Genomic DNA, 24715 nt, shown 5'->3' with positions numbered 1-24715 from the left:
ACCCATTTACTTCTTTTAAGATTTTGAGATTTTTTTGCCTGGGGCACTGCTTACGAGACAGAGGACAATAAAAAGTACAAGCTGCAGTCACTTTGCTGAAGGTACCAGAAACTGAAGCTGAATATCTGGAGATACTCAAAACCCACCTGGATGTGTTCCTGTGTGATCTGTTCTAGGTGATCCTGCTCTGGCTGGGGGGTTGGACTGGATGAGCTTTCAGGGTCCTTTCCAACCCTTAATATTCTGTGAGTCTGTGATTAAGTTTGTTTCTTCTCTGCTAATTTTTTTACATTCAGCTCAGTTTGCCTTTTTACTCTTGCACTCTATAAATGAGCACTCATGAGATGCATGAAGAGATACATGAAGCCACAGAATGCTACTTTCCATTAATATCTTATTTCCCAGTTAAAGCACAGGTCATTTCACTTGTCCTTCAGGAACAATCCATGTGTGGAAATCTGTTATTTTCTCAAGTCACTTCACCAAGCTACCAAACCATAACTGTTTCCAACTTTTGTAGAACAGAGCTTGTTTTAATATATGGAATCAGAGAATCACAGAATCAGTCAGGGTTGGAAGGGACCACAAGGATCATCTGGTTCCAACCTCCCTGCCATGCCCAGGGACACCCTACCCTAGAGCAGGCTGCCCACAGCCTCATCCAGCCTGACCTTAAACACCTCCAAGGATGGAGCCTCAACCACCTCCCTGGGCAATCCATTCCAGCCTCTCACCACTCTCATGGTGAAGAACTTCCTCCTCATGTCCAATCCGAATCTCCCCACCTCCAGATTAGCTCCATTCCCCCATGTCCTGTCCCTACCTGAATGTAGGTATTTTATCTCATGTGAAAAGCAGCACCTCTTCAGCTAACACCCAAGTATCTGACTGCAGTGGCACCAAGAACTCAAGTGGATTTTACAGGTATTCTTTTTACTTTCTGTGTTTTTATTCCCACCAACACACTTCTCTATAAAAATTCTTCAAAATTATGATCTCAGACTTAATTTATTTATTAATCTTACTGCATTCTGCCTACTTCTACACAGAAAGAAGTGAAAGATTTATTTACCTTGTTGTTGAAAGCAACCATTTTAGCAACAATGCTTTTGTCAATGGCAGGGAACAGCGTATTCCCAATAAATTCCATATCTTCTGCTGACAGTGGATCAACATACACCTGTAGAATCAAGAGAAGAACAAGTATTGATGTAGTCAGAAAACTACAGGACAGGATCATAATGTAGTTTAAACCAAACAATTAAGCTTACCTGTGTAAATCTATTAAGAAAGGACTTGGGCAGACCCTTCCTTCCACCTCCTTGTCTATATGGATTCTGGCATCCAAAAATCTTAGTTGTCTTGTGCTGTACGTGAAAATTCATTCCCAGTTCTGGAACATAAATCTCTGCTCTGTGGTCAAAGCATGCATTTAGTCCTTCCAATACAGACTGAGAAGCCAGATTCAGCTGAGGAGAGAAATAAGAATACATTATTATTGCTTACCAAAACACTTTTGCTTAATAATTACAGAAGGTAAAACTAAATTTCTTTCCTGACCTAGCACTGTCATGTTAGTTTAGAATCATACAGAATCAGGTTGGAAATGACCTTAGAGATCATCAAGTCCAACCTATCATCCCACACCTTCTAAATAACTAAACCATGGCATCAAGTGCCACATCCAGTCTCTTTTTAAACACTTCCAGAGATGGCAACTCCACCATCTCCCTGGGCAACCCATTTTAATGCCAATCACTCTTGCTGTGACAAACTTCTTCCTAACATTCCAGCCTAAACCTCCCCTGGTGTAGCTTGAGACTGTATCCCCTGCTTCTGTCACTGGGTGCCTGGGAGAAGAGACCAACCCCGCCCTGGCTACAGCCTTCTTTCAGGTAGTTGTAGAGAGCAGTAAGGTCTGCCCTGAGCCTCCTCTTCTCCAGGACAAACGACCCCAGCTCCCTCAGCCTCTCCTCACAGGGCTATGCTCAAGTCCCTTCACCAGCCTTGCTGCCCTTCTCTGGGCATGTTGGAGCATCTCAACGTCTTTGTTAAACTGAGGGGCCCAAAAATTGGGGCACAGCTAAACTGGAGCAACTGGGGGAGGGACTTTTTAGGATATCAGGGAGTTACAGGACTAGGAGGAATGGAGCAAAGCTGGAGGTGGGGAGATTCAGACTGGATGTGAGGAGGAAGTTCTTCACCATGAGAGTGGTGAGAGGCTGGAATGGGTTGCCCAGGGAGGTGGTTGAGGCCCTGTCCCTGGAGGTGTTTAAAGCCAGGCTAGATGAGGCTGTGGGCAGCCTGCTCTAGGCTAGGGTGTCCCTGGGCATGGCAGGGAGGTTGGAACTGGATGATCCTTGTGGTCCCTTCCAACCCTGACTGATTCTATGGTTACTTTTATTCATTAGCCTTTGAAAGTATTTAGCCAAATCACCACCCTTGCATTCCAATTTATTTGTGCCCTAAACCTTAACTTACCTCATCTAACACAATCCAGTGTCCAGCTTTTAATGCTGCTAGCAGTGGCCCATCACGCCAGGCAAATTCTCCTCCCTTCCCACCTTCGACAGGCAAGTCTGCCCCAAACAAGTCTGTCACATCCTTTAGGAGAAAAGAAAGGTGAGGTTGAGGGGGATGGTGAAAATTACAAAACACAGATGCTCATAAACAGTCTTTTCAGATCTTATTCACATTTGTGAAGTAGCTCTATGGAAAAAAAATATATCAGTAATTACAAGATGCTAAAAGCTTTTCCCTGATAGGACTCCAGTGACCAGCTACTCATACTGACCAACAAAAAGTTAAGTTGGAACAGAAGAGCTAAAAAGCCATAAGCCTGTTTCCAAGTAACTTTAGAGAAGCCAAGAAAAGCATGGCAGGCAGAGATGTGCATGTCTTCACTTGAAAAGAACAGAAAAATCTGGGAACTGGCATTCTCCCACAGCTCTCTGCTCCTTCTGCTTCCCCCTCCTCATTCAGTTTTATCTTGAGACCAAGAAGGAAAAACTGACATTTCAGACTCGCTGCCAAAGCTAAAAAGCAGACTTCTGAAGCTAAACCAAACCTCCCCCCTGCCACAAACACCAAGTTACAAAGCAAGCATTTCATCCTACCGTTTGCTCAGATAGGTTGATTCGAACGAGATAGTTTCCTGAGGCTTTTGCCAGGGCAGCAACCAAGCTGGTCTTGCCCACTCCTGGTGACCCCTCCAACAAAATAGGTTTGTTCAGCTGTAGGGCTCTTAACAGTCTTTGTGCATTCACTGCTGTAGTGCCAGCATTTAAAGCATAATCAGTAATGTTGCTCCTCTGGAGAATGGGGCCTAAACCAAAAACGAAAGGTAAATCAGAACACAATTAAACCAGAACATTCATGCTGGAGCTGTTGACAGTGTGCTTCTGTACAAGTTCTTTCTGCCTTTTAATTGCTGGTCTCATTACAGCAAGTTCCCATTCTCAGAGAGCAGGCAGAGAACCTTTGCTTGTGACCCACAGCCACGCCTCAGCCTGCCTGCAGATATCGATGTGGAATTGTGCGGAAAGGACAGGAACATACAATGTGTTCACCATGAAACTTTGACACATCCTGGTTCAGGACTTGCACTAGAGATCTGGAAAGCTGTGGTATCAGTCCCTGGACTTCAGACACCTGGATCTAAAACTCAAAAGCAGCAGTATTTGGCACTGAATGATACAACTCAGCCACGTTGCTGAACACCATATGAATCTGTGCTGTACACTGCCAGCTCTATGAAGGAAGAGTACTTTAATTAAAGTGCACTGCTAGGCACAGACTTTCTTTACTGTTGTTGCTGTAACACAAAGCAAGGAGAGAAAACAGAGCTTGTCTGCCAAATTCTAGCCTGTGTAGCTCATGGGGGCATCACTCCTCAAACTCTGTAACACAGCAGGTATACAAGATATGAATCACCAGTTTCTCTCACACGTCTCGATGCCTGTCTAGTATAAAAGAGATCCTTCCTTTTGTGATCTAACTAGCATAGAGAAACTAAGCACTTTCCTAAAAAGCACAACCTTGTGCAATTTTATGCATGACAACACAACCCAAAAATATCCAAGTGCTCAAAAATGAACAATTAATACAGCGTTAGGAACACAACTCCATGTGCTAAAATCTGACCAGCTAAACTAGAAAGCTCAAAGGCATCACTTTTTAGTCCCATCATTGTATTTTAAGGGTAGAAATCAGTATTTTTATAGTTTCATCTGTATTAAGTTGTTACAAGGATAGCTGAAATGCAAGAATTCAACAGTTTTGAAACAACTGCAGTGAATCTTTGAGAGACAGTGACAAGGCAGAGGAAGAGACAAGGAGACATTAGTCTCCATTCTGTTCAGCACTGTACTCAGAACTCTTGCTTCCCTACACTGAAGGGCCAGGATGAGCTGTACCTGCAGTTAGTGGAAGTTAACAGACCTTCTGACTATGCAAAGCGACAGAAATGACAACTCAGAGAAGTTTCATTATCACATAAAAAGTCTATTAAAATTAGGTCATTAACCAGTAATTTCAAGCAAGCAAGCAATTAAGAGATGTGTCTCCTTAATAATTGCTGTCAACACCCATGGAAGCAGAAAAGGCATTTTTCTAAGAGAGCACAAACTATAAATTGTTCTGGTATGGTTCAGGTGTCCTATGTAAGATTTAGTAAGTAACAGAACTGTTGGGAATAAACCACACAGAATAAACATCTACCCACTCCCACTTGCCTCGTGGAATAAAAAAGGGGTGGATTCCCACAAAGTTATCCATCCACACAAACTCCTTCTCCTTTCTTCTGTCATAAATCTTAAGTTCATTCTTCTGATAATCAGTCAGCTCAAGGAACTGACTCAGTTTCCCAGACAGGAACGTCAGGCACTTCTCTCGCGCTAATAAAGCTGTGTCAGCTGAGGAGGATGTTGTACCTGTAGTAACAGAAGTTAAAAGTGCTTCACAAACACAACCAGGCAAGTTCAGCTTACCAGTAAGGAACTCAGTTCCTTCACAGATGTATTTTTATGCCATATTCTGTTTCAGGTTTACATTTCCTGTTTGTGATCTTACTTGGCAGTGCTTCCAGTGCTATTTCCCATGGACAAACTGTTCTGATTGCAACAGAATTAAGGACACCTTATTTCTAAACTCTTTTCTTCTATCCTTACCATCATTGTGATCCCTTTATTTCCCTTCTTTCCCTACATCTCTTGCAGCTTCTCATTTTTTTCCCCATTCCTATAGCTCACATTTGTAAGATGCTGATATGCAGGGTGGGAGAGAACAAATAATACATGGTCATGTAAGTAAGTACTTCATGTCACAGTATCACAGTATCACCAAGGTTGGAAGAGACCTCATAGATCATCAAGTCCAATCTGTTACCACAGAGCTCAAGGCTAGACCATGGCACCAGCTCAGAAGAGGCAACTTGAGAACTTGGTCAAGGCTGGATATGAATTTGTGCATTTTGTGTTTTCTCTATATATTTGTAAACAGCATTTCCATTTAAACTTCCAATCCTGGGTGGAGAGTTTTATTCTTACTCCTTTGGGAAAGGGGTGAAAGAGCTCTCATTCCACTCAAAACCAAGACAAACTTTTATTGCTTTCTTGATTTGTCTGTTAGCCTTTTGTACTATTATAATTCCTACATCTAGAGGAGGGTAGATTTAGATTAAACACCAGGATGCAGTGGGACGTGGAGATGCTGGAGCATGTCCTGAGAAGGGCTATGAAGATGCTCAGAGGGCTGGGGCGCCTCTCCTATGAGGACAGACTGAAACAGTTGGGGCTGTTCAGTCTGGAGGAGGCTCTGAGGTGACCTTATTGTGCCTTCCAGTATCTGAAGGGGGCCTACAAAAAAGCTGGGGAGGGACTTTTTAGTCTATCAATGTAGTGACAGGACTGGGGGGAATGGAGCAAAGCTGGAGGTGGGGAGATTCAGAGTGGACATGAGGAGGAAGTTCAGCATTACAGTGGTGAGAGCCTGGAATGGTTTTCCCCAGGGAGGTGGTTGAAGCCCCATCCCTGAAGGTGTTTAAGGCCAGGCTGGATGTGGCTCTAGGTAACCTGATCTAGTGTGAGGTGTCCCTGCCCTCAGCAGGGGGCTTGGAACTGGCTGCTCCTTGAGACCCCTTACAATCCTGACAATTCTGTGATTCTGTAATTCATTTAAGATTGCTTTATTATTCAAACTCTTACTACTGAAACACAAAAAAGGCAAATTAAGTACAGGATATTGTTAAATGAGAGTGAAAACATCTCCCAGATTAGTTCCACACTGCCACAAAGCATTCTGCTAGCACTCTACTCAAAAATATTAATACATACACCAGCATGTTTTCTGCTATCAAATGAGCACTGAAGACTTACCTGATCCTATTCCATCAATGTATACCAGACAGGCAGCATGGATAAAAGACATCACTGGAGAAATGTAAAGGTTATATTCCTTGGCAGAACTTGACTCTCCATCCCTGACCATGACATTCATAAAGTTAACCCATGACAACACATCTCGCACACTGAGAATACACTGGTGACCAAACTCTTGATTAGTCAGCCACTCCACGAAGTCCATCATCAGCTCTGCTATGTTTGCCCCTGAAAAGACCAGAAGAAAAAAAGATCAGTGGAGTTATCAAATAATCATTGGTCAAATCTATTACATTGCTGTATAAGAAGCATCTTGAACACTGTCCCTGGGGGTCTTCGAGAAAAGACTGGATGAGGCACTTAGTGCCATGGTCTAGTTGATTGGATAGGGCTGGGTGCTAGGTTGGACTGGCTGATCTTGGAGGTCTCTTCCAACCTGGTTGATTCTATGATTCTATGATCACTAAAAAAGGCACAGCCGTGATGTAAAAATGGAGAGCAGCCAGGCAGAAAGGGACCTGGGGGTACTGGTTGACAGCAGCTGAACATGAGCCAGCAGTGTGCTCAGGTGGCCAAGAAGGCCAATGGTATCCTGGCCTGTATCAGAACTAGTGTGGGCAGCAGCCCCAGGGAAGTCCTTCTGCCCCTGTACTCAGCATTGCTTAGGCCACACCTTGGGTACTGTGTCCAGTTCTGGGCCCCTTAATTTAAGAAAGATGTCGAGATGCTTGAATGTGCCTGGAGAAGGGCAGCAAGGCTGGGGAGGGGCCTGGAGCACAGCCCTCTGAGAAGAGGCTGAGGGAGCTGGGGGTGTGCAGCCTGCAGAAGAGGAGGCTCAGGGCAGAGCTCACTGCTGTCTACAACTACCTAAAAGGAGGCTGTAGCCAGGCAGGGGTTGGTCTCTTCTCTCAGGCAACCACTGACACAAGGAGGGAACACAGACTTAAGCTGCACCAGGGGAGGTTTAGGGGTCAGAAGACATTAGGAAGAAGTTCTTCACAGCAAGACTGATTGACATTGGAATGGGCTGCCCAGGAAGGTGGTGGAGTTGCCATCCCTGGAGGTGTTTAAAAAGAGACTGGATGTGGCACTTGATGCCATGGTTTAGTTATTTAGAAGGTGTTGGATGATAGGCTGGACTTTTCCAACCTGGTTAGTTCTGTGAACCTGTATGAGCAACATGGATGGGTACTCTTAACAGGCAGGATAACTGAAAGGCAAGTCTATACCTATGCTGTTCTAAGATACTATCTTAATTTCAAGTAACAAGTCACACATACTAACAGTGAAGCTGCTGGAAGAAAATTGTCAGTCCTTTTACCACCTTACATTGAAACCAAGATTGGGCACCAAAGGGCTGGGGATAATTCATCTGGATGGTGAAGTAAATACAGCCTCGACCTTCTGTCTAGCCACATACCACAAACAGTGAGGAGAGAGCACTTAAAAGTATTCCACAACTGCCCTCAGAGAGAGATGTACTTAAAAGAAAAATAGACACAGTGGTGTAAATTCTGAGGAAAATTTAGCAGCCTCCAAATTCTCTTTTTTACTGGCTATGTGGGATAGCACCAGGAGGAGAACTACCCACCTTGCTGGCTGATTCCACCCAGGGACAACCTGGGATGAAGATTGTGTTTCACAATCTGTATCAGATCGTCACGGCCGTTGCTCTGTGGACACCAGATTTCTGTAAACCTGTTGCGCAACGCAGGAGAAAGCTGCAAATGAGCAGAATGACAGCAGTGAAGTCAACATTGCATCATATTAACTAACCATAGAATGGTTTAGGGTGGATGGGACCTCAAAGATCATCTAGTTCCAACCCCCCCACCATAGGAAGCAACACCTCCCACTAGAACAGGTCGCCCAAGACCTCATCAAGCCTGGCCTTGAACACCTCCAGGGAGGAAGCAGCCACAACCTCCCTGGGCAACCTGTGCCAGTGTCTCACCACCCTCACTGCAAAGAATCTCTTCCTAACAGCCAGTTTAAATCTCCCCACTGACATTTAAACCCATTACACCTTGTCCTGTCATTACAAGACCTTGTCAGTAGTCACTCCCCAGCCTTCCACTAGCCCCTTTCAGATACTGGAAAGCTACTATAAGGTTTCCTTGAAGCCTTCTCTTCTCCAGGCTGAAGAGCTCCAACTCTTGTAGCCTATCCTCATAGCAGAGCTGCTGCACCCCTCTGAACATCTTTGTGGCCTCCTCTGGAGTGGCTCAAACAGTTTAATGTCCTTCTTGTGCTGGGTTGCATTTCACTGGAAACCTTAGTATATAAAGGCAGCAAGCTAGACCTTTCCCTCTAAATTTGGCACTCACTTTGTAACAAAATCCTCAAGAGAATGTAGGTTTTAAGATTTCTAGTAGTGGCTTCAATTAATGATTTTGCTGATAAAGACAGTTGGAAAGAATATAGGAAGAAACTGAGCTGGTTTGCAAGCATTGAAGCCCTATTTCATTACAGGAGGTCATGTCTATGGCTATGTCATCTCCCTCCTCCTGTGCAAACTACCACATAATTCTAACTCTAATTCTTTTTCTTCTCTCTGAGCAAGTCAAGCAAAAACCACCAGCACAAATGCAGTGCAGAAACAAATCCCACATGGCTTCACCATGGGTTGCCCTGTAATGTAGAAATCACTTTAAATCACAAGATCACAGAATGTTAGAGGTTAGAAGGGACCTCCAGAGGTCAGGGTACAAGGCCCCTGCCAAAAGCAAGACCACCTAGGGTAGTCCACACAGGAATGCACCCAGGGTTTTGAAAGTCTCTAGAGAAGAAGACTCCACAATCCCCCTGGGCAACCTGCCAGTGCTGTGTCTCCCTGACTGTAAATAAGTTTCTCCTCATCTTGAGCTGAAACTTTTTCTGTTCCAGTTTGTATCCACTGCTCCTTGGTTTATTACTGTGCACCACCAAAAAGACCTTGGCCCCCTCCACCTGGCACCCAGCCCTCAGATATTTATAGACACTGATCAGATCCCCTCTCAGCCTTCTCTTCTCAAGACTAAATGGAGACCCCATCCTCTCTTGGGTACAAGAGGTTACAGCTCTTCTTTTCACTCCTAGCTACCAACCCTGCCTAAAAGCTCTCAGGTTTATTTAACCTGTTTTAAGTTAAAGCCAAGCTTCTGAAACTTTTTTTTTTACATTTAATGACACAGGTCTTTTGGGATGTGATGTTCATATTCACTGAGAATTGGTAAGATGACTTCTAATTGCCACTTTCTGAACAGTAGTAAGTAGAACAATCTATGCTAGAGCTGGAATTACTTGCTTCAGGAGTCAAGCTCCTGTACTTGAAGTATTCCACATGCTGAGCCTATCTAGAGTACTGACAGGCCTGAGTTTTCTTTGACATCAGAATCACAGAATCAGTCAGGGTTGGAAGGGACCACAAGGATCATCTAGTTCCAACCTCCCTGCCATGGCCAGGGACACCCCACCCTAGATCAGCCTGGCCAGAGCCCCATGCAGTCTGGCCTTACCTCCAGGGACAGGGCCTCAACCACCTCCCTGGGCAAACCATTCCAAGCTCTCACCACTGTAATGCTGAACAACTTCCTCCTCATGGCCAGTCTGAATCTTCCCACCTCCAGCTTTGCTCCATTCCTCCTAATCCTGTCACTACCTGATATCCTAAACATTCTGATAGCCTAGATTCTGCTTACACTGCCAGTATGGCAGCACACAGAAAATGCATACACTCTAGACCTTCTTTAGAGAGGTGAAGTAGATGCCTACTAGGAAGCACTGGATGCCAGAACTGGCATGATGCACTTTTGCACTGAAAAGTCACTAGGCCATTGTGCCCAAAAGAAGTGTGCTGCACTGCCAGTCCCTTTGATATTTACCTCTTTTTTCCCAAAGTCACCTCCTGGGTTCATGGTCGCAAGGATTCGAAATTTCTTTCCTGCAACTAACAGCTCTACCTCGTTCTCCTCATCGTCTTGACCACCTTTTTCAGCAAGTACCAATGTCTTTTCAGCTTCAAGAACACTACAGAGAAAGTTACAAATATTATTTCACATTTCCAAAGGCCACAAGAGAAAAAAAACCCACATGAATCAGCCTGATCAAACTTGGCTCCGCATTTAAGACTTGGATGTCTTAACCACAGAGAAGAGTCCTCCAGAAGCAGCTGAAAGTACAATGGGTGGACACCAGAAAATGTAATGTTTTGGTATTTCATTCCCATCAGCCTGCACCCCTATATAAATGTATATTTCTGTCTGGTCTACCCTGTTCTCCCTCTGTTTCCCTGTGTGGAAGCTCTTGGGATGCATGAGGGAGGTTTGAGTCTCTCTGCAGCCCGGGCAAAGCTCATTTTTCCTGTGCAATTTGGGCCCAGTATAGGGGAGGGCAAATTAGGAGGCATGGTTGGGGGCACTGAGTCCTTATGTTGGGCTTGGCTGTGGGGGAAGACTTTGGAAAGTTGAGATTGTAGAAAAGTCCAGATTGGAGAACTGGACCCAGGCTGAATACGAATTTGTGTTTCTCTATATATTTGTAAATAGCATTTCCATTTCAACTTCCAATCCACCCTGGAGAGGTTTTATTTTACTCCTTTGGGAAGGGGGTGAAAGAGCTTTCTGTCCCCTCAAAACCAAGACAAACTTTTACTGCCCTAGAATTCCTGTACAAAAATTGACATTTGTTCATCCTCCCCAATTTCTGGTTTTGTTCAGAAGGAAACTTTATCCCAGCTTTGTTGGTAAGGCTCAGTTCAAATGATCTGCCAGGAAATTTTCCTAATAAAGTATGGATCTCACAGCTCTCTATAAAAGCAAAGGCAAAATTTATTCATAGGAGCTAGGATAAAGAAAGCTGTACAATGAAGCACTACTCCAGCTGACAGACTCAATATCCAAGAAGCGTTCTGCTAGGGTTTTGTGGCTTTGGGAGATAAATGTTTCTTTTGTGAGCTGTACTTAACTGTACACTAAAAGCTGTAGAAGCTTGAGCTGTTTAGAAAGAGATTGTTTTGAGAGAGGTACTAAGCAAAGAGAACTTTATGAAAGAATGACAGCTTCAATGAAAAAAAAAACCCAGCTGGTAGCAGAGAGTGTTCAGATATGGCAGGAAAAAGCATCTCCATACAATAATGGGACTCAAATGAGGGATGCTGCTGTAAGCAGATGAGGAAATTAAATTTATATGGTGTGACTCTTTTTCCACACACACACAAAAAGAAGGAAACCACTGGATTTTGTTTCTGAGACATGCCAAGATGCATCATTTTCCTGAGCTCATTGACAAGCTGGAATTATTACTATTCTGGTACATTTGAGATTGAAGATTTTACTCTTAATTTTTAATGATGTAAACTTAAATCTGTTTTCAGGTAGTTTAAACTGGTTCATCTGAACTACAGTCTATGTCTTTAATTTCTTGATTCATGGACACAGCTATTGAATAAAGCAAACCCCTTCAGCAGCAGCAATTTGGAGACCAGTCTGTAGTAGCACTATAAAGCCAAGTGGAAAGTAACAGCACCAACCAAAGTGTGCTAACCCAACCTAATCAGCATCCTAACTTACAGCAAGCAATCATCTGCTTTTCAGTCAAAGTCCTTTTTATTTTTCTGGGTCAGATGAGACACCAAGACTGAGGCACGAAAGGGCAGTTCCATCTTGTTTTACCTTCCTATCTTTCCCCCTAGGTGCAATTAAAATTTCACAGAGCAAAAATTGTCTAAGTATTACTGTGATTAAAACTAGCAGCTCTATAAGATGGACAGAAAACCAAGGCAAAATGGCACAGAAAAAAAACAGAGTTATTTGGATCATTTCTCTTTCAGCAAGAACTGTAATATTTAGAGTGCAGCTCACAGAGGGCCAGGAAACATGCCTGAAAAAGCCAGATTTACCTTGCTCATGTTTGTATAATGAATAAACACACTGAGGATGCTCAGTGTGTCAGTTTGAGGCTGGGTGGTGCCTTTAATGCCACAAAGTTGAAGACTTTCAGGGGCTAGTGTGTCCAGGAAGTGTACTGTAAGGTGTAACCTTTGTATTTCATGCCCATAATCCTGCATTCCCTATAAAACTGGCTGTAAAGTCAGTAACTTCCCCTTTTCCCTCATCCATCTCCTCCTGGGAAGGATGCCCAGGTTCTTATCTCCTGCAGAAGAGGTGGCCTGGTTGTCAGCCTTGGCGATGCTGCCAGTTAGGTCCGCTGTACTGCGTCACAAATGCTTTTGGTATGGGGGTAGAGTGGCATGGTAGGGAGGGGCATTTGAAGCCTGTGGAATTGAGAAGTGGATGGGGGAAGGCTTTGGAAGGTTCCAGTCTTATAGATCAATGTAAGTCCAGGTCACAGGACAGGGCCAAGGCTGGATGTACACACACAATGTGTGTATTTCACACGCTTTGCTATGCTCATGGCTACGTAGAACTGTAACACTGTAGCTTGTGAATTGCTTCTCCACTTAAATTTTCCAATTCTCCAATCCGTTGCCTGTGAGCATTATTTTTTGCCCCTTTTGGAGCAATTTATCTGCTCATTAAACCACGACACTTAGCACTAACACATTGAAGCCATACCTGTTAAGTCGCTCCAGCACAGAATCATCAGCTAAAGAGATCTCATCAAGGAGAAAAAATCCTTCTTCTTTCATTGCTAAAACAAGAGGTCCATCACACCACTCAAAGAGTCTAGAAGCATCAGATTCCTCCTAAGAAAAGGAAAAGGAAGTGAAAAGTCATTAATAATTGCTTCTTTCTGCTTCCATGGTCACGCTACCCAAACCACTGCTGATGCAAGACCAACCTGGTCTTTGGACCGCTGTCTGACCGGTCGCAGCCCTCCCAGGAAGTCTGAGGTCTCCATATGCAAGTGGCAATTCACTGAGTACAGCTTCTGCTGGGTTAATGCTGCAAAGATCTGACAAATGGTAGTTTTACCACACCTGCAATTCAATTAAAGCAATTTAATTGAAAGGGATGAATACAAAAACCCAAAGCAACAACCGGTTTGCTTTGGATGGGATCCATATTTCCACTGAAGAGCTGAGGTGCAGGCCCAGTATGCAAATTCCCTTCTGCTCCTTTCCTTGAAACAAATCTATGCAAAGTGGAGCCATTTTGGGCACAACAACTGCTGCTGACTTGCACAAGATGCTTTGAAATTCAAATTAGTATTTGCAAATTTATTTCAGCCTGCCCCTACAGGTATTCAACTACCCTAACATTACACCAAGGTGGTAATGCTCCATGTCTAGGCCAAGTCTAAATCTGAGGGAATTAACTGCTGAGCAGGTAGAGTTCTCATTTCTAACCAAAATAAATTCACTTCTCCCTTTTCTTGCATCTTAATTCCCTTCTCTTGCATCTTAATTCCCTTCTCTATCAAAAATTCTCTCCAGATTTATAACCAGCACAGAAGTAGACAGTATCTACCTACTCAACCTCTTTTACAGACTAAGGAGGCAATGGCAAGGGGTGGGGGAATAGTAGTAGCATGGCCATATTCAAGATCTTAAAACATCTAAAGCCAATGTGCTCTCAAGCAGAAAAAATGTCACAATTCCCTAAAAGCAGATTCTCAGCAAGGAAGAGTGAGATTCTACAGGGCACCTTGTGAATGGTGGGGACAGAAGTCAATTCACTCCAATTTTACTACTTTCTGTGTAATTTCTATGTAGTGACATCTAATACAGATTACCCCTTTAGATGTCTGTGCTGAAACAGCTGAAATTGTTTGCCCTCAAAAGAGAACTGTGAAAACAGCAGTTGCAAGCCTGCCCCAACAGAGACTTGAATGTCACAGAGTCACAGATAGTCGGGGGCTGGAAGGGACCTCAAAAGATCATCCAGTCCAACTCCCCTGCCAGAGCAGGATCGCTTATACCAGATCACACAGGAATCAAAGTCTCAGATCAAAGAAGCACTGAAGTTCACACAATCATTTTGAGAGACAGGGATCTGCTGGAGAGAGTCCAATGGAGAGCCATGAGGGTGATTGGGGGACTTGAGCATCTCCCCTATGGAGAATCACTGAGAGCCCTGGGGCTGCTCAGTCTGGAGAAGAGAAAACTGAGAGGAGATCTGATCAATGTCTATAAATATCTGAGGGGTGGGTGTCAAGTGGAGAGGGCCACGCTCTTTTCAGTGGTGCACAGCAGGCAGACAAGGAGCAATGGACACAAACTGGAACATAGGTGTCACCACAACGTGGAGAAACTTCTTTAAGGTGAGGGTGGTGGAGCACCGAAACAGGCTGCCCAGAATGGTTGTGGGGTCTTCTTCTCTGAAGGCTTTCCAAACCTTCCTGGATGCATACCTGTGCAGACTACCCTGGGTGATCCTGCTTTTGGAAGGGAGGTTAGACTTGATGATCTCTGTGATTTTACACCTGACTCAGAGGCTAGCACAGCACTATAAAGAACTGCATCATAAAAGGCAAGGTTACCCAGTGTCTCCCACCAGCAGTACTGGTTCACCAAACTCCAGGGCCCGTCCCACCAAAATGGCAAGTCTCCTCATGCCTTGAGTCCAGACAATGTGGCTAAAATCTTTGTCCATCACTGACATCCGTGTGGAGGATTTAGCTGCAACACAAAGTAATCTGTCAGTTTCAGACAAGCCTAGAGAATCACCAGTGTGGTCCTTCTAGGAAACTCACCCAGTAGCTTTTTGACACTTTCCCCTGAGAAGAGAGACTCAGGATGTATTTTCTTCTTGAAGTGCTTTTCAAGGACACTCTGAATAACATTCACTTCCTCCTGTTTCCTGACTCTGCCTGCCAGGAGCATAAAACCTGTAAAACAGAGGAAGAGACAAAGCAATCACTAATCAGCATAAAAATTTTACACTTAGTAACTAGGGCTAGAAAGCAATTCTGCAAACACTTCAAAACCTTCAAGTAGCAGAGCTCACCATCATTTGCTAAGTGTTGAAGCCAGTCATAGTCCTTCTCCAGCTGTTCTGCCAGCCTGTACCTTTCAGCCCAACGGAAGAGGTCGCGCAGGGTAATGAAGCCGTGCTTGCCGGCAAACACCGTGGAGCCTCTGCGGTAAGACTGCCACAAGAACAAAATGAGAGACATTCTCTCATGAATCTGTTTGAATACTTAAAGCAGAGCTAATCAGAGCTCTCTCGTGTGACACTTGTCCAAACAAACTCTATGGAGGCAAACAAAAAAGTTTGCTGATGACACCAAACTGGATGGAGTGGCTGCCACAGAAGAAGGCCATGCTGCCATTCAGAGGGACTTGGACAGGCTGGAGAGTTGTGCAGGCAGAAAGTAAATGAAACTCAACAAGGGCAAGTGTAGCTTTGAGGAGACCTTGGAGTGTCCTTCCAGTATCTGAAGGGAACCTACAGGAGGGCTGGGGAGGGACTATTTACAAGGTCTTGTAATGACAGGACGAGGGGTAATGGGTTTAAAACTGAAGGAGGAGAGATTCAAACTGGATGTTAGGAAAGGGCTCTTTACAGTAAGGGTGGTGAGACACTGGCACAGGTTGCCTAGAGAGGTTGTGGCTGCTCCCTGCCTGGAGGTGTTCAAGGCCAGGTTGGATGAGGCCTTGAGCGATCTGTTCCAGTGGGAGGTGTTGGAACTGGATGAGCTTTGAGGTCCTTTCCAACCTAAACCATTCTGTGATTCTATGATTCTAATTATGTTTTTTTTTTTTTTAATTCTGCCAGTCAGAAGCACCTTCCACCCCCCAAGGAATTTCTGCTACTTTGTGCTGAAATACATTTTTGTGTCTTCTACAAAGAGAAGAAAGGCTCCCATACCTGCAGGTCTAACATGACTTTGACAAGCTTGCTGCAGTAAGAAGGTGGCAAACTGCACCGCTTGTGCAGGATGGTTTCCAGCTCAGCACTTGGCAGTTCATCAAAATGCAGCTCCACAAAACGATTCCTGAAGGCTCTGGACAAAACCTACAATACGAGAATATATCGTGTGAACTTTTCCCTTTGATATGCCTCAAGCTATGTATCTTCCTCTACACATCCACAGGAAATATGGAAAATAACATAGCACACACATACTCTCTGTAAGAAAGCATTAGAGACAGTCTGGATGAGGACACAAGCTTTCAAATGTGTTGTGTTTGAACTGAGATAGGCAGCTAAGCCCCACAGAGCCACTCACTCACTCCCTCTACAACAGGATAAGGGAGAGAATAGGAAGTGAGAAAACTTGTGGGACAGTTTTGTAAGTAAAGTGAATGTGCACAAGCAAAGCAAAATGAGGAATTAATGCACCACTTCCCACCAGGAGGTGGCTGTTTAGCCATTCCCAGGGAATCAGGGCTTCAACATCCACAACAGTTATTTGGGGAAAACAAAAGTTAACATGCCCCCTCCTTTCTTCTCCTCCTTCCAGTTTTTATTGCTGAGCACAACATGATGCAGTATGGAACATTCCTTTGGTCAGCTGGGGACAACTGGCCCAGTTGTATCCCCTCCCAGCACCCCTGGCCTATTTGCTGATGGGTGAGGTGAGAAGCAGAAATGGCCTTGATACAGTTACCACTGAAGAGTGCTTACACAAAGACATCCCTGGGTTATCAACACTGTTTTGGTCACAAAACCAAACCATTGCATCATGAGAATTAACTCTTCTAGCCATAACCAGCACTAACTGGACATCAATAGCCTAAGCAAAATCTCCTCTCTAATGCTATTTGAGCAATAAATGCCAAGTCAAATAAAATATACATGAGCATCTGCTCAGTAAAGCACTGAAATCTCAACTAAAAATGAATTAGAGCTCTAAATTATACCTGCAAAACAGAACCCAACTGTACTGAAAGTTAGTCCTTAACCATCTCAACTCTCTGCTTCCTGAGAGCTTTGTGTTAATTATGTGCTACATATCAAGAAGGTTTTCACGTCATACTTCTACACACAAGAGAAATTCATTCCCATACAAGAGAGATTCATTCCTTGGAGTCATAGATTATACAGACCTTTCTGCCACCATAGAGTCCTGGAGGATTCTGTGTAGCAAACAGCATGAAGCGAGGGTGAGCTCTGACAACTTCCTGGGTTTCAGTAATGAACAGCTCCCTGTTATCATCCAACAAACGGTTGAGAGCCTCCAGAACATCAGTGGGAGCCAAATTCAATTCATCTAGAACAATCCAGTAACCCTTTCTCATTGCATCTATGAGAATGCCTTGGAGGGAGAAGGAAAAGCCCTAGTTAAAAAACTAACAAACTACATCTAACAGAAACATACATTCAGGTACTTCTGGCAAACAAAAAATACTAATAGTGGTAGAAATACTAATCCAGAGATGGAAGCAACAATACCTTTTAAGTTGTGGAATTATCCTCTGTATGTCCAGTAAGGCAAAGGATGTTGCCTTAAGAATTCATAAGAATTAACTGAAATTCATGTAACTAACTATTCATTAATTAATTAATGTAAGTAATTATTAGGCTGGATGTTAGGAGTAAGTTCTTCATAGAGAGAGTGATTTGCTATTGGAATGGGCTGCCCAGGGAGGTGGTGGAGGCATTCAAGAAAAGCCTGGATGAGGCACTTAGTGCCATGGTCTAGTTGATTAGACAGGGCTGGGTGCTAGGTTGGACTGGATGATATTGGAGGTCTCTTCCAACCTGGCTGATTCTATGATTAATAATACACAACTTCTAACTTTATGACATCATCTCTCCATTGTAATAAACCAAAGAAAAATAAGCTGAAAATAAGACAAAAAAGCAGTGAAGTGAGACAGCAATTTGAAGTAAATACAATATGCCAACCAACCTTCCTTAAATACCAACTTCCCAGAGGCATCTGATGTGTAACAGCCAATATACTCCTGGATGTCAGTGTGCTCATGATTGTTAATCCTTACACAGTGATTCCCGGTAGCAGCAGCCAACCAGCGAATTAAACTGGTTTTGCCTACAGAGGTCTCTCCTTGAATCAGCACTGGATGAGTCCTAAAAAGGGATGTCAACGTTAATTTAAACTTTTGAAGGCCTGCATGACCAAAACATCACTACTTAACTCAGGTGGAGTATCTAAGGCCATACACTAACAATGGAACATCGGTAACTTTACTTCCAAGTGCCAACTGCTAGCCGTGGAGCTTTATGTGGCAGCATGGAATAAGCAGGTTATTCTAACTGCAGATGTCTAGGTTATTACATAAATAAAATGACTTTATGGCAGGAAGATGGTTTATGGAGGCAAGAAACACATATATAACTTCAAGTCACTAATGAAAATTAACTGTAAAGTGGAAGGGAAAGAGACATTATGGAAACCAAACAATAAAAGGCAGCAATACTCAAGATCCATATAAAATTTCCTTACTTAGCTTTCTAATGGGAAAGTTGAAACAGACTTACCCTGCAGACACAACTCTGGCAATGTCTTTCAGATTAAGCTTAACTGAAGGGGTTAACACATAAGTCTCATCTACAGTAGGTTCCTTATCCCCAGCTGAAATCCAGTATCCTTCCATGAGTATAAATCTCCCTCCTTGGGGTTTTGGTATTTGCTAAATAAATGTGATAAGAAATAATAATTGTACAAATGAGTTTAGCTTTCTGCTGAAGACAGCTACTGCAACATATTCTAGAAGAAGTCATTTTAAATGAATAGCTGAGCACTTCTGGGGACAGAGTGGCTGAGAGCAGCCAGGAAGAAAGGAACCTGGAGGTACTGGTAGATAGTAGGCTGGAGATAAGGCAGCAGTGTGCCCAGGTGGCCAAGAGAGCCAATGGCATCCTGGTCTGGATGCCAGTGTGGCCAGCAGGACAAGGGAAGTTATTCTGCCCCTGTACTCAGCACTGCTCAGGCCACACCATGAGTGCTGTGTCCAGTTCTGGGCTACTCAATTCAAGAGAAATGTTGAAGTACCGAATGTGTCCACAGGAGGGCGACAAAGCTGGTGAGGGGCCTGGAGCACAGCCCTGTGAGGAGAGGCTGAGGGAGCTGGGGGTGTGCAGCCTGCAGCAGAGGAGGCTCAGGGCACAGCTCATTGCTGTCTACAACTACCTGAAAGGAGGCTGTAGCCAGGTGGGGTTGGGCTCTTCTCCCAGACAACCAGCAACAGAACAAGGGGACACAGTCTCAAGTTGTGCTGGGGAAAGTCTAGGCTGGATGTTAGGAGGAAGTTCTTCAGAGAGTGATTGGCATTGGAATGGGCTGCCCAGGGAGGTGGTGGAGTCACCGTGCCTGGAGGTGTTCAAGAAAAGACTGGATGAGGCACTTAGTGCCATGGTCTAGTTGACTGGATAGGGCTGGGTGCTAGGTTGGACTGGAAGATCTCGGAGGTCTCTTCCAACCTGGCTGATTCTATGATTCTATTCTATGATTCTGCAATGAGCATATAAAGCAGTAAGCATATAAATCACAGGAAAATTCTGACCAGATTGTATCAGGGTCAAGAAAAAGAATCTTTGCCAATGTCACAAAGAGAAAAATGTCTAAGGAGTCCTAGCACTGAATTTTGAAGTATGCTTCCAAGCAGGAAATTAGCTTTTACATTTTTAAACTCATACATATTTTGTCACACAAAGGGGTTTCTGCTGAAACATTTATCCCTTAGAAGTGGCTTCCCCACCCCACCTGCCCAGTCCCCCATACAAACTCATGCTGGGCTTCCAGCGCTGGTAAGACTCTTCCTTTCCCATTAGAGACAAAGCACAGATGTTTGCTTCATATCTGTTTGCTCTGCATTTGGAGTCTAAAAATAAAAAGCCTGTGGAAGCTCCTCAGAAGTCTGTGAAAGCTTTTACAGTTGGAGCCACTGTATTAAGGTGCCTACACTCCACAATGTTGCATTTTTTCAGAGTTCCATATTTTTACAAGTCAACAGAGAAGTAGCCAACTGTGCTAGTTTGAAGCTAGCTAGAATGTTGTGGTGAGAAGAATTAGATTACAGGCTGTGGAGGGGAAACAACGGTGACATCTACTTCACTGCTAGGCTTGCTGAGATGTGTAAGAACAAGAACACAAACATAACACAGTTGCTGTCTGAGCTTTGGGCTGCACTTCTCTCTCTAACCGAACCTGCCATCTGTGTGACTAATTCATCTGCTTCCTAACTGCCCTGGCCAACTCTCCATACTACCTTAAACATCAGGCAAGATCTTGAGTAAGGTTGAGGGATGGGAGAAGGTGGAAGAGTGGTTGAGAGTCCCTCCAGGGGACTCAGGTTTCTGGGAGGAGAGTTGTGCTTCTGTATTACCTTTTACCTTGTATATTTCTGTATATAGCTGTATATACTGTAAATATCTGCTTGTGTATTGTGCTAAGCTGTAAACATAAAGCTTCATTCAATTTCCAGAGCAGCTGAGTCTAGTCTGGGTGTGGGTGAGCAGGGAATACCCAAACCATCACACTAACAGAAGGGCATTTCAAGCAAAAACTGAAGTTTATGAAGCTCAAGTATTTCTTTTCTAGGTCTTTAAAACAGGGCTGCAAGAATGCAATGTAAAGGGGAAAAAGCAAAGCAGAAGACAGCTCAAAATAAATTCTATTCTGAATACTGAATAGCTCCATATGAGCTTAGTTACTTACCTGCTTGAGAAGGCTTTTGATGTTGCCAGAGACTATATGCTGGCAAATCAGTCTCTGAACTACTGGGTGAGAACCTCTGTCAAGTTGTGTCAGGAAACTCAAACAGAAACCCTGAGAAGAAAAATTATTTTCAGTGATAAAATGAAAAACGATTAGGGGGGGGGAAATCAATTAAAGCAACATTTCTGTTCAACACTGTAGTTAAAAAAGAGGATTATCCTTTACCCAAGCAGACTGTGTAGAGAATGCACACCCAAACAAAGCCCAACATAGGTAATCACCTCGTAGAGCGAGCGCTGTATACTGCTGCACGGATTAGACGCTGCAAATCTCAACGCCCTGCAAAGCGTACGGAGGCTGTAGTGAGGTCTGTGGCCAGTTCCATCCACCAGCTTGGTTTCTGCTTCCTTCCTCACAGATAAATAAAAGCTGCAAAAATAAAGAGTTGCATAGTACTGTTACTGATCAGATCATTAAACTGAAAGAATGAAGGAAGCTTATCTCCAGGTTAGGAAAGCTGTGCCAAACCCTGCCAGCTGTACAGTCAGAGAGGCAAAGCAAAGGAGTATTTCAGAACCCTATTTTTAAGAGCTTGAACCAGAGACCAGAAACTCAAAGTATTCTAAACATCTAACAGTTCCTCACATTGTCTTAGTTTAGAGTGAGCCAGATTGCTCTTTTACCTCCTGCAAAAGGGGTAAAAGAAAAATGCTCACACAATGACTTGGATAGGATTGGAAAGTTTAAATGGAAAGGCTTCTCATAACTACACACAGAAGTACAGATGCATATAACATACACAAAATCCTTAGTCTGGACTTAAAAGCTCATTAATCCAAAGCTTCATACAAACTTCCCTTTAAACCAGGCTAACAAAACCAGACCTTTGTGACCCCCCCCATCCCATGCCTCTCTCCCCCATACCAAACCAGTGATAAGAGTTAAAATTCAGCTTGGCAGCTCAAGGCCCCAGTTAGGGTGTTCAAGACCTAAATGGCAGCATTGCCGAGGCTGACCCAGGCCTCACTCCTATGCAGGAAGATAAGAGTCTGCATGCCCTCCCACAAGCAGAGAGGGAGGGAGAAGGGAAGGAGACTGATTCTGCAGCCCATTTTGTAGGGATGCAGGACTTACAGTATGAAATACACTTTCCAGTCCCCTTCTTGGACATTCTGGACCTCTTGGAGGTCTGTAACTTTACGGTTCTTAAGGCACCTAGCCTCAAACTACCACAGATGTTAATACAGTGAGATAGTACACCTTAGACAAGGGGAAAGAAAGGCAACCTGATAACCACATTAAGAATTTCACTGGTCCGATGCAGAGAAACAAATCATTGTAGTCTCTAGGATGGGAAGGAGGACTGCAACACCAATGCTTTTTAACTAATGCCACCAAGAAAGCAATTCTGAACAAGAAAATCTCCTCCCCTTCAGCAGAGAAATCTACAGAATGAAGAGGACGGATGTCTACCCTCTTCCCTTTCCTGAGCTGCTGTATAGGGAGCATTACAGTGTCTCCCAAGTCTAATAGCCAAAGACTAGCTGCATACATTTGTGACTTTATCAAAGATTTAAATTGATTATAACCAACTTACTTCACAATTCCTTGTACTGTGTTTTTGTTCACATTCAAGCCTCTCAGATAATCCATGATAAGAATCTGCAAGTCTCCTTCATTTCTCAATTCTTCTACGTAAAGCTCAGTAAACCTCAAAGAAACAAACCAGTCCATAACACTTAAGACATCTGGCCATAAAAAAAACCCACACAAAATCAGATTCAAATTATTATTATGGTAGAGAACATTTCAAATGTTGTAAGCAGCAGAATACTGACCTGTCAAACTACCTGTAGGCTCCAAATCGAGATGGATACACAAAATAAGGTATTACTCAGTGCTTTCAAGTAAGTTACCTGAATTATTTAAACTGAGTAGATTGCAAATGAAGCATGGGACTGCAGAACTCATTGCTGTCTACAACTACCTGAAGAGACACCGTGGAGAGGCTGAAGCTGGTCTCTTCTCACAGGTAGTCAGAGACAGAACAAGGAGGAATGGCCTCAAGCTGAGACTGGGTAGGTTTGGATTGGACAATAGGAAAGTTTTTCACTGAGAGAGTGGTCAGGCACTGGAATGAGCTGCCCAGGGAGGTGGTGGAGTCAACCACTCTGCATGTGTTTAAGGATCATCTGGCTGTGGTGCTTGGGGCTACAGTTTAAGCTGAATCTTGTAGAGTAGGGTTATAGGTTGGAATTGGTGATCTTGAGGGGCTTTTCCAGCCTGGATGTTTCTGTGATGTCTTGTAATTAACATTTTAAGCAATTTACAACAGATATCCAAATGTTATGGCCTGAACACCAGAGCACTGACAAAGCAGGAACACTTTTCAAGGTGAAGTCTCTAATCATCTCTACTTTTGGAAGTGGATACTTACATGACATCACCCATTCTACATTTTGTTCCTCCTATCATACCCAGGACTAGCCCATGAGGCTTGTTTTCTGCTTTTACAGAATCACAGAATGAATCAGGTCGCAAAAGATCTTCAAGATCATTGAGTCCAACCTATCACCTGACACCTAATTAGCTAAACTATGGCACTAAGTGCCTCATTCACTCTCCTCTTAAACGCCTCCCCAGGCAGCCCATTCCAATGCCAATCACTCTCGCTGAGGAGAACTTCCTCCTAACATCCAGCCTCGACAACTACACAGCTCAGCAACAATAAAATGAGAAAACTTGACAACAAGCATGACAAAATGAGTAGCAAAACACCTTCTCAGGGAAGTTTTGAGTATCTTTAAACATGTTCAAGTGCTTCATTTAGTACACTACACTGGTAGCTCTAATTAATGAATATATTTTCCATTAGTTAGTCCAGAATATTTGCATTAAGTGTTGAATATAGGTCTGCAGCCCTTCCATACCATGCATTGCAACTGTAAACAATTACTCAGGACACACTGCAGCAAATCCCCAACTGAACAATACCATTAACTTCAGAGAGGTGGTTATTATTGATAAATGTGTGCATAAATAAACAAGCCATACTGAAGCCAAAGCCTTCTTCCACATTGTGCTCACTTTCTTTCACTTCATTTATTGATCCAGGAGAGCTAACAGCAATAAAACCTTACTTCTGCCACTAGTAACTACAAATGGCTTTGTTGCATGCAGCCAGTGCATCTCCACAGACTTGCACAGCCTATATGAATCTGGTAAGGGTGTGAATCTGGTATGTGCAGCTTGTGGCACAAGGGAAACTGCACCAACTACAAGCAGAAGAGCTTTGTGCTCAGGAACAGGTAGTGCTGAAGAATGGATTTATCACAACTCCAATTTCCTGGCCGCAGCTTAAAATGCCTGAAGATCACACATCAAATATTTTGACTATCACACATCTGCTTCACCACACAAAGCAAGTTCTTGCTGAGTCAGTGAGGCTGGATACACAGCTCTCTGCAAAGATCATCATCTCTTCTGAGTTAGCAAGAGAGAGGCTGATGAAGAATCACAAAGCATTTGTCTTTATTATCCTCATGAACTGCTGCAGCAGCATTCCCAGGCGCTGACAGCTTAACTGTAAAGAATGATTATCCCCCTGTCCCCAGTGACACCACCACTTGCTCATGCTCAGCAGCTTTAGAGAAGTATTATCCTGATGCTATTTCATGAAAACCCATCAACATGATGTAGAAAGCACTTCTCATAAGAAGTTCATTTGGTTCAAACTTATATCCTCAGGCTCCAAATATGGCACATTTCACATCAACTTGTGAAGATAGTAAATTCTGAAAAAGACAGTGACTAATTATTCTGTCACAGAA

The 24715-nt window shown here is 43.6% G+C and overlaps 1 protein-coding gene across 1 annotated transcript in view; it reads right to left on the bottom strand.

Moving 5' to 3' along the window:
- MDN1 (midasin AAA ATPase 1) overlaps positions 1 to 24715 on the bottom strand; it is a 128034-nt gene that overhangs the window by 73675 nt on the left and 29644 nt on the right. The window contains exons 20-39 of the mRNA XM_064169384.1: positions 22483 to 22596; positions 21167 to 21314; positions 20886 to 20996; positions 18707 to 18858; positions 18117 to 18295; positions 17311 to 17519; positions 16130 to 16276; positions 15266 to 15407; positions 15012 to 15146; positions 14799 to 14937; positions 13158 to 13296; positions 12932 to 13062; positions 10241 to 10385; positions 7969 to 8098; positions 6375 to 6605; positions 4734 to 4931; positions 3117 to 3325; positions 2482 to 2604; positions 1272 to 1469; positions 1073 to 1180 (exon numbers count right to left, since the gene is read on the bottom strand). Coding sequence (XP_064025454.1) covers positions 1073 to 1180; positions 1272 to 1469; positions 2482 to 2604; positions 3117 to 3325; positions 4734 to 4931; positions 6375 to 6605; positions 7969 to 8098; positions 10241 to 10385; positions 12932 to 13062; positions 13158 to 13296; positions 14799 to 14937; positions 15012 to 15146; positions 15266 to 15407; positions 16130 to 16276; positions 17311 to 17519; positions 18117 to 18295; positions 18707 to 18858; positions 20886 to 20996; positions 21167 to 21314; positions 22483 to 22596 — 3088 coding nt within the window. The remainder of the gene's footprint in view (positions 1 to 1072; positions 1181 to 1271; positions 1470 to 2481; positions 2605 to 3116; positions 3326 to 4733; positions 4932 to 6374; positions 6606 to 7968; positions 8099 to 10240; positions 10386 to 12931; positions 13063 to 13157; positions 13297 to 14798; positions 14938 to 15011; positions 15147 to 15265; positions 15408 to 16129; positions 16277 to 17310; positions 17520 to 18116; positions 18296 to 18706; positions 18859 to 20885; positions 20997 to 21166; positions 21315 to 22482; positions 22597 to 24715) is intronic.

Source organism: Pogoniulus pusillus, chromosome 31, assembly GCF_015220805.1.
Source record: "Pogoniulus pusillus isolate bPogPus1 chromosome 31, bPogPus1.pri, whole genome shotgun sequence".
Lineage (NCBI taxonomy): Eukaryota > Metazoa > Chordata > Aves > Piciformes > Lybiidae > Pogoniulus > Pogoniulus pusillus.
Note: the sequence above shows the minus strand (reverse complement) of the source record. Positions and strands in the feature narration are given on the sequence as shown.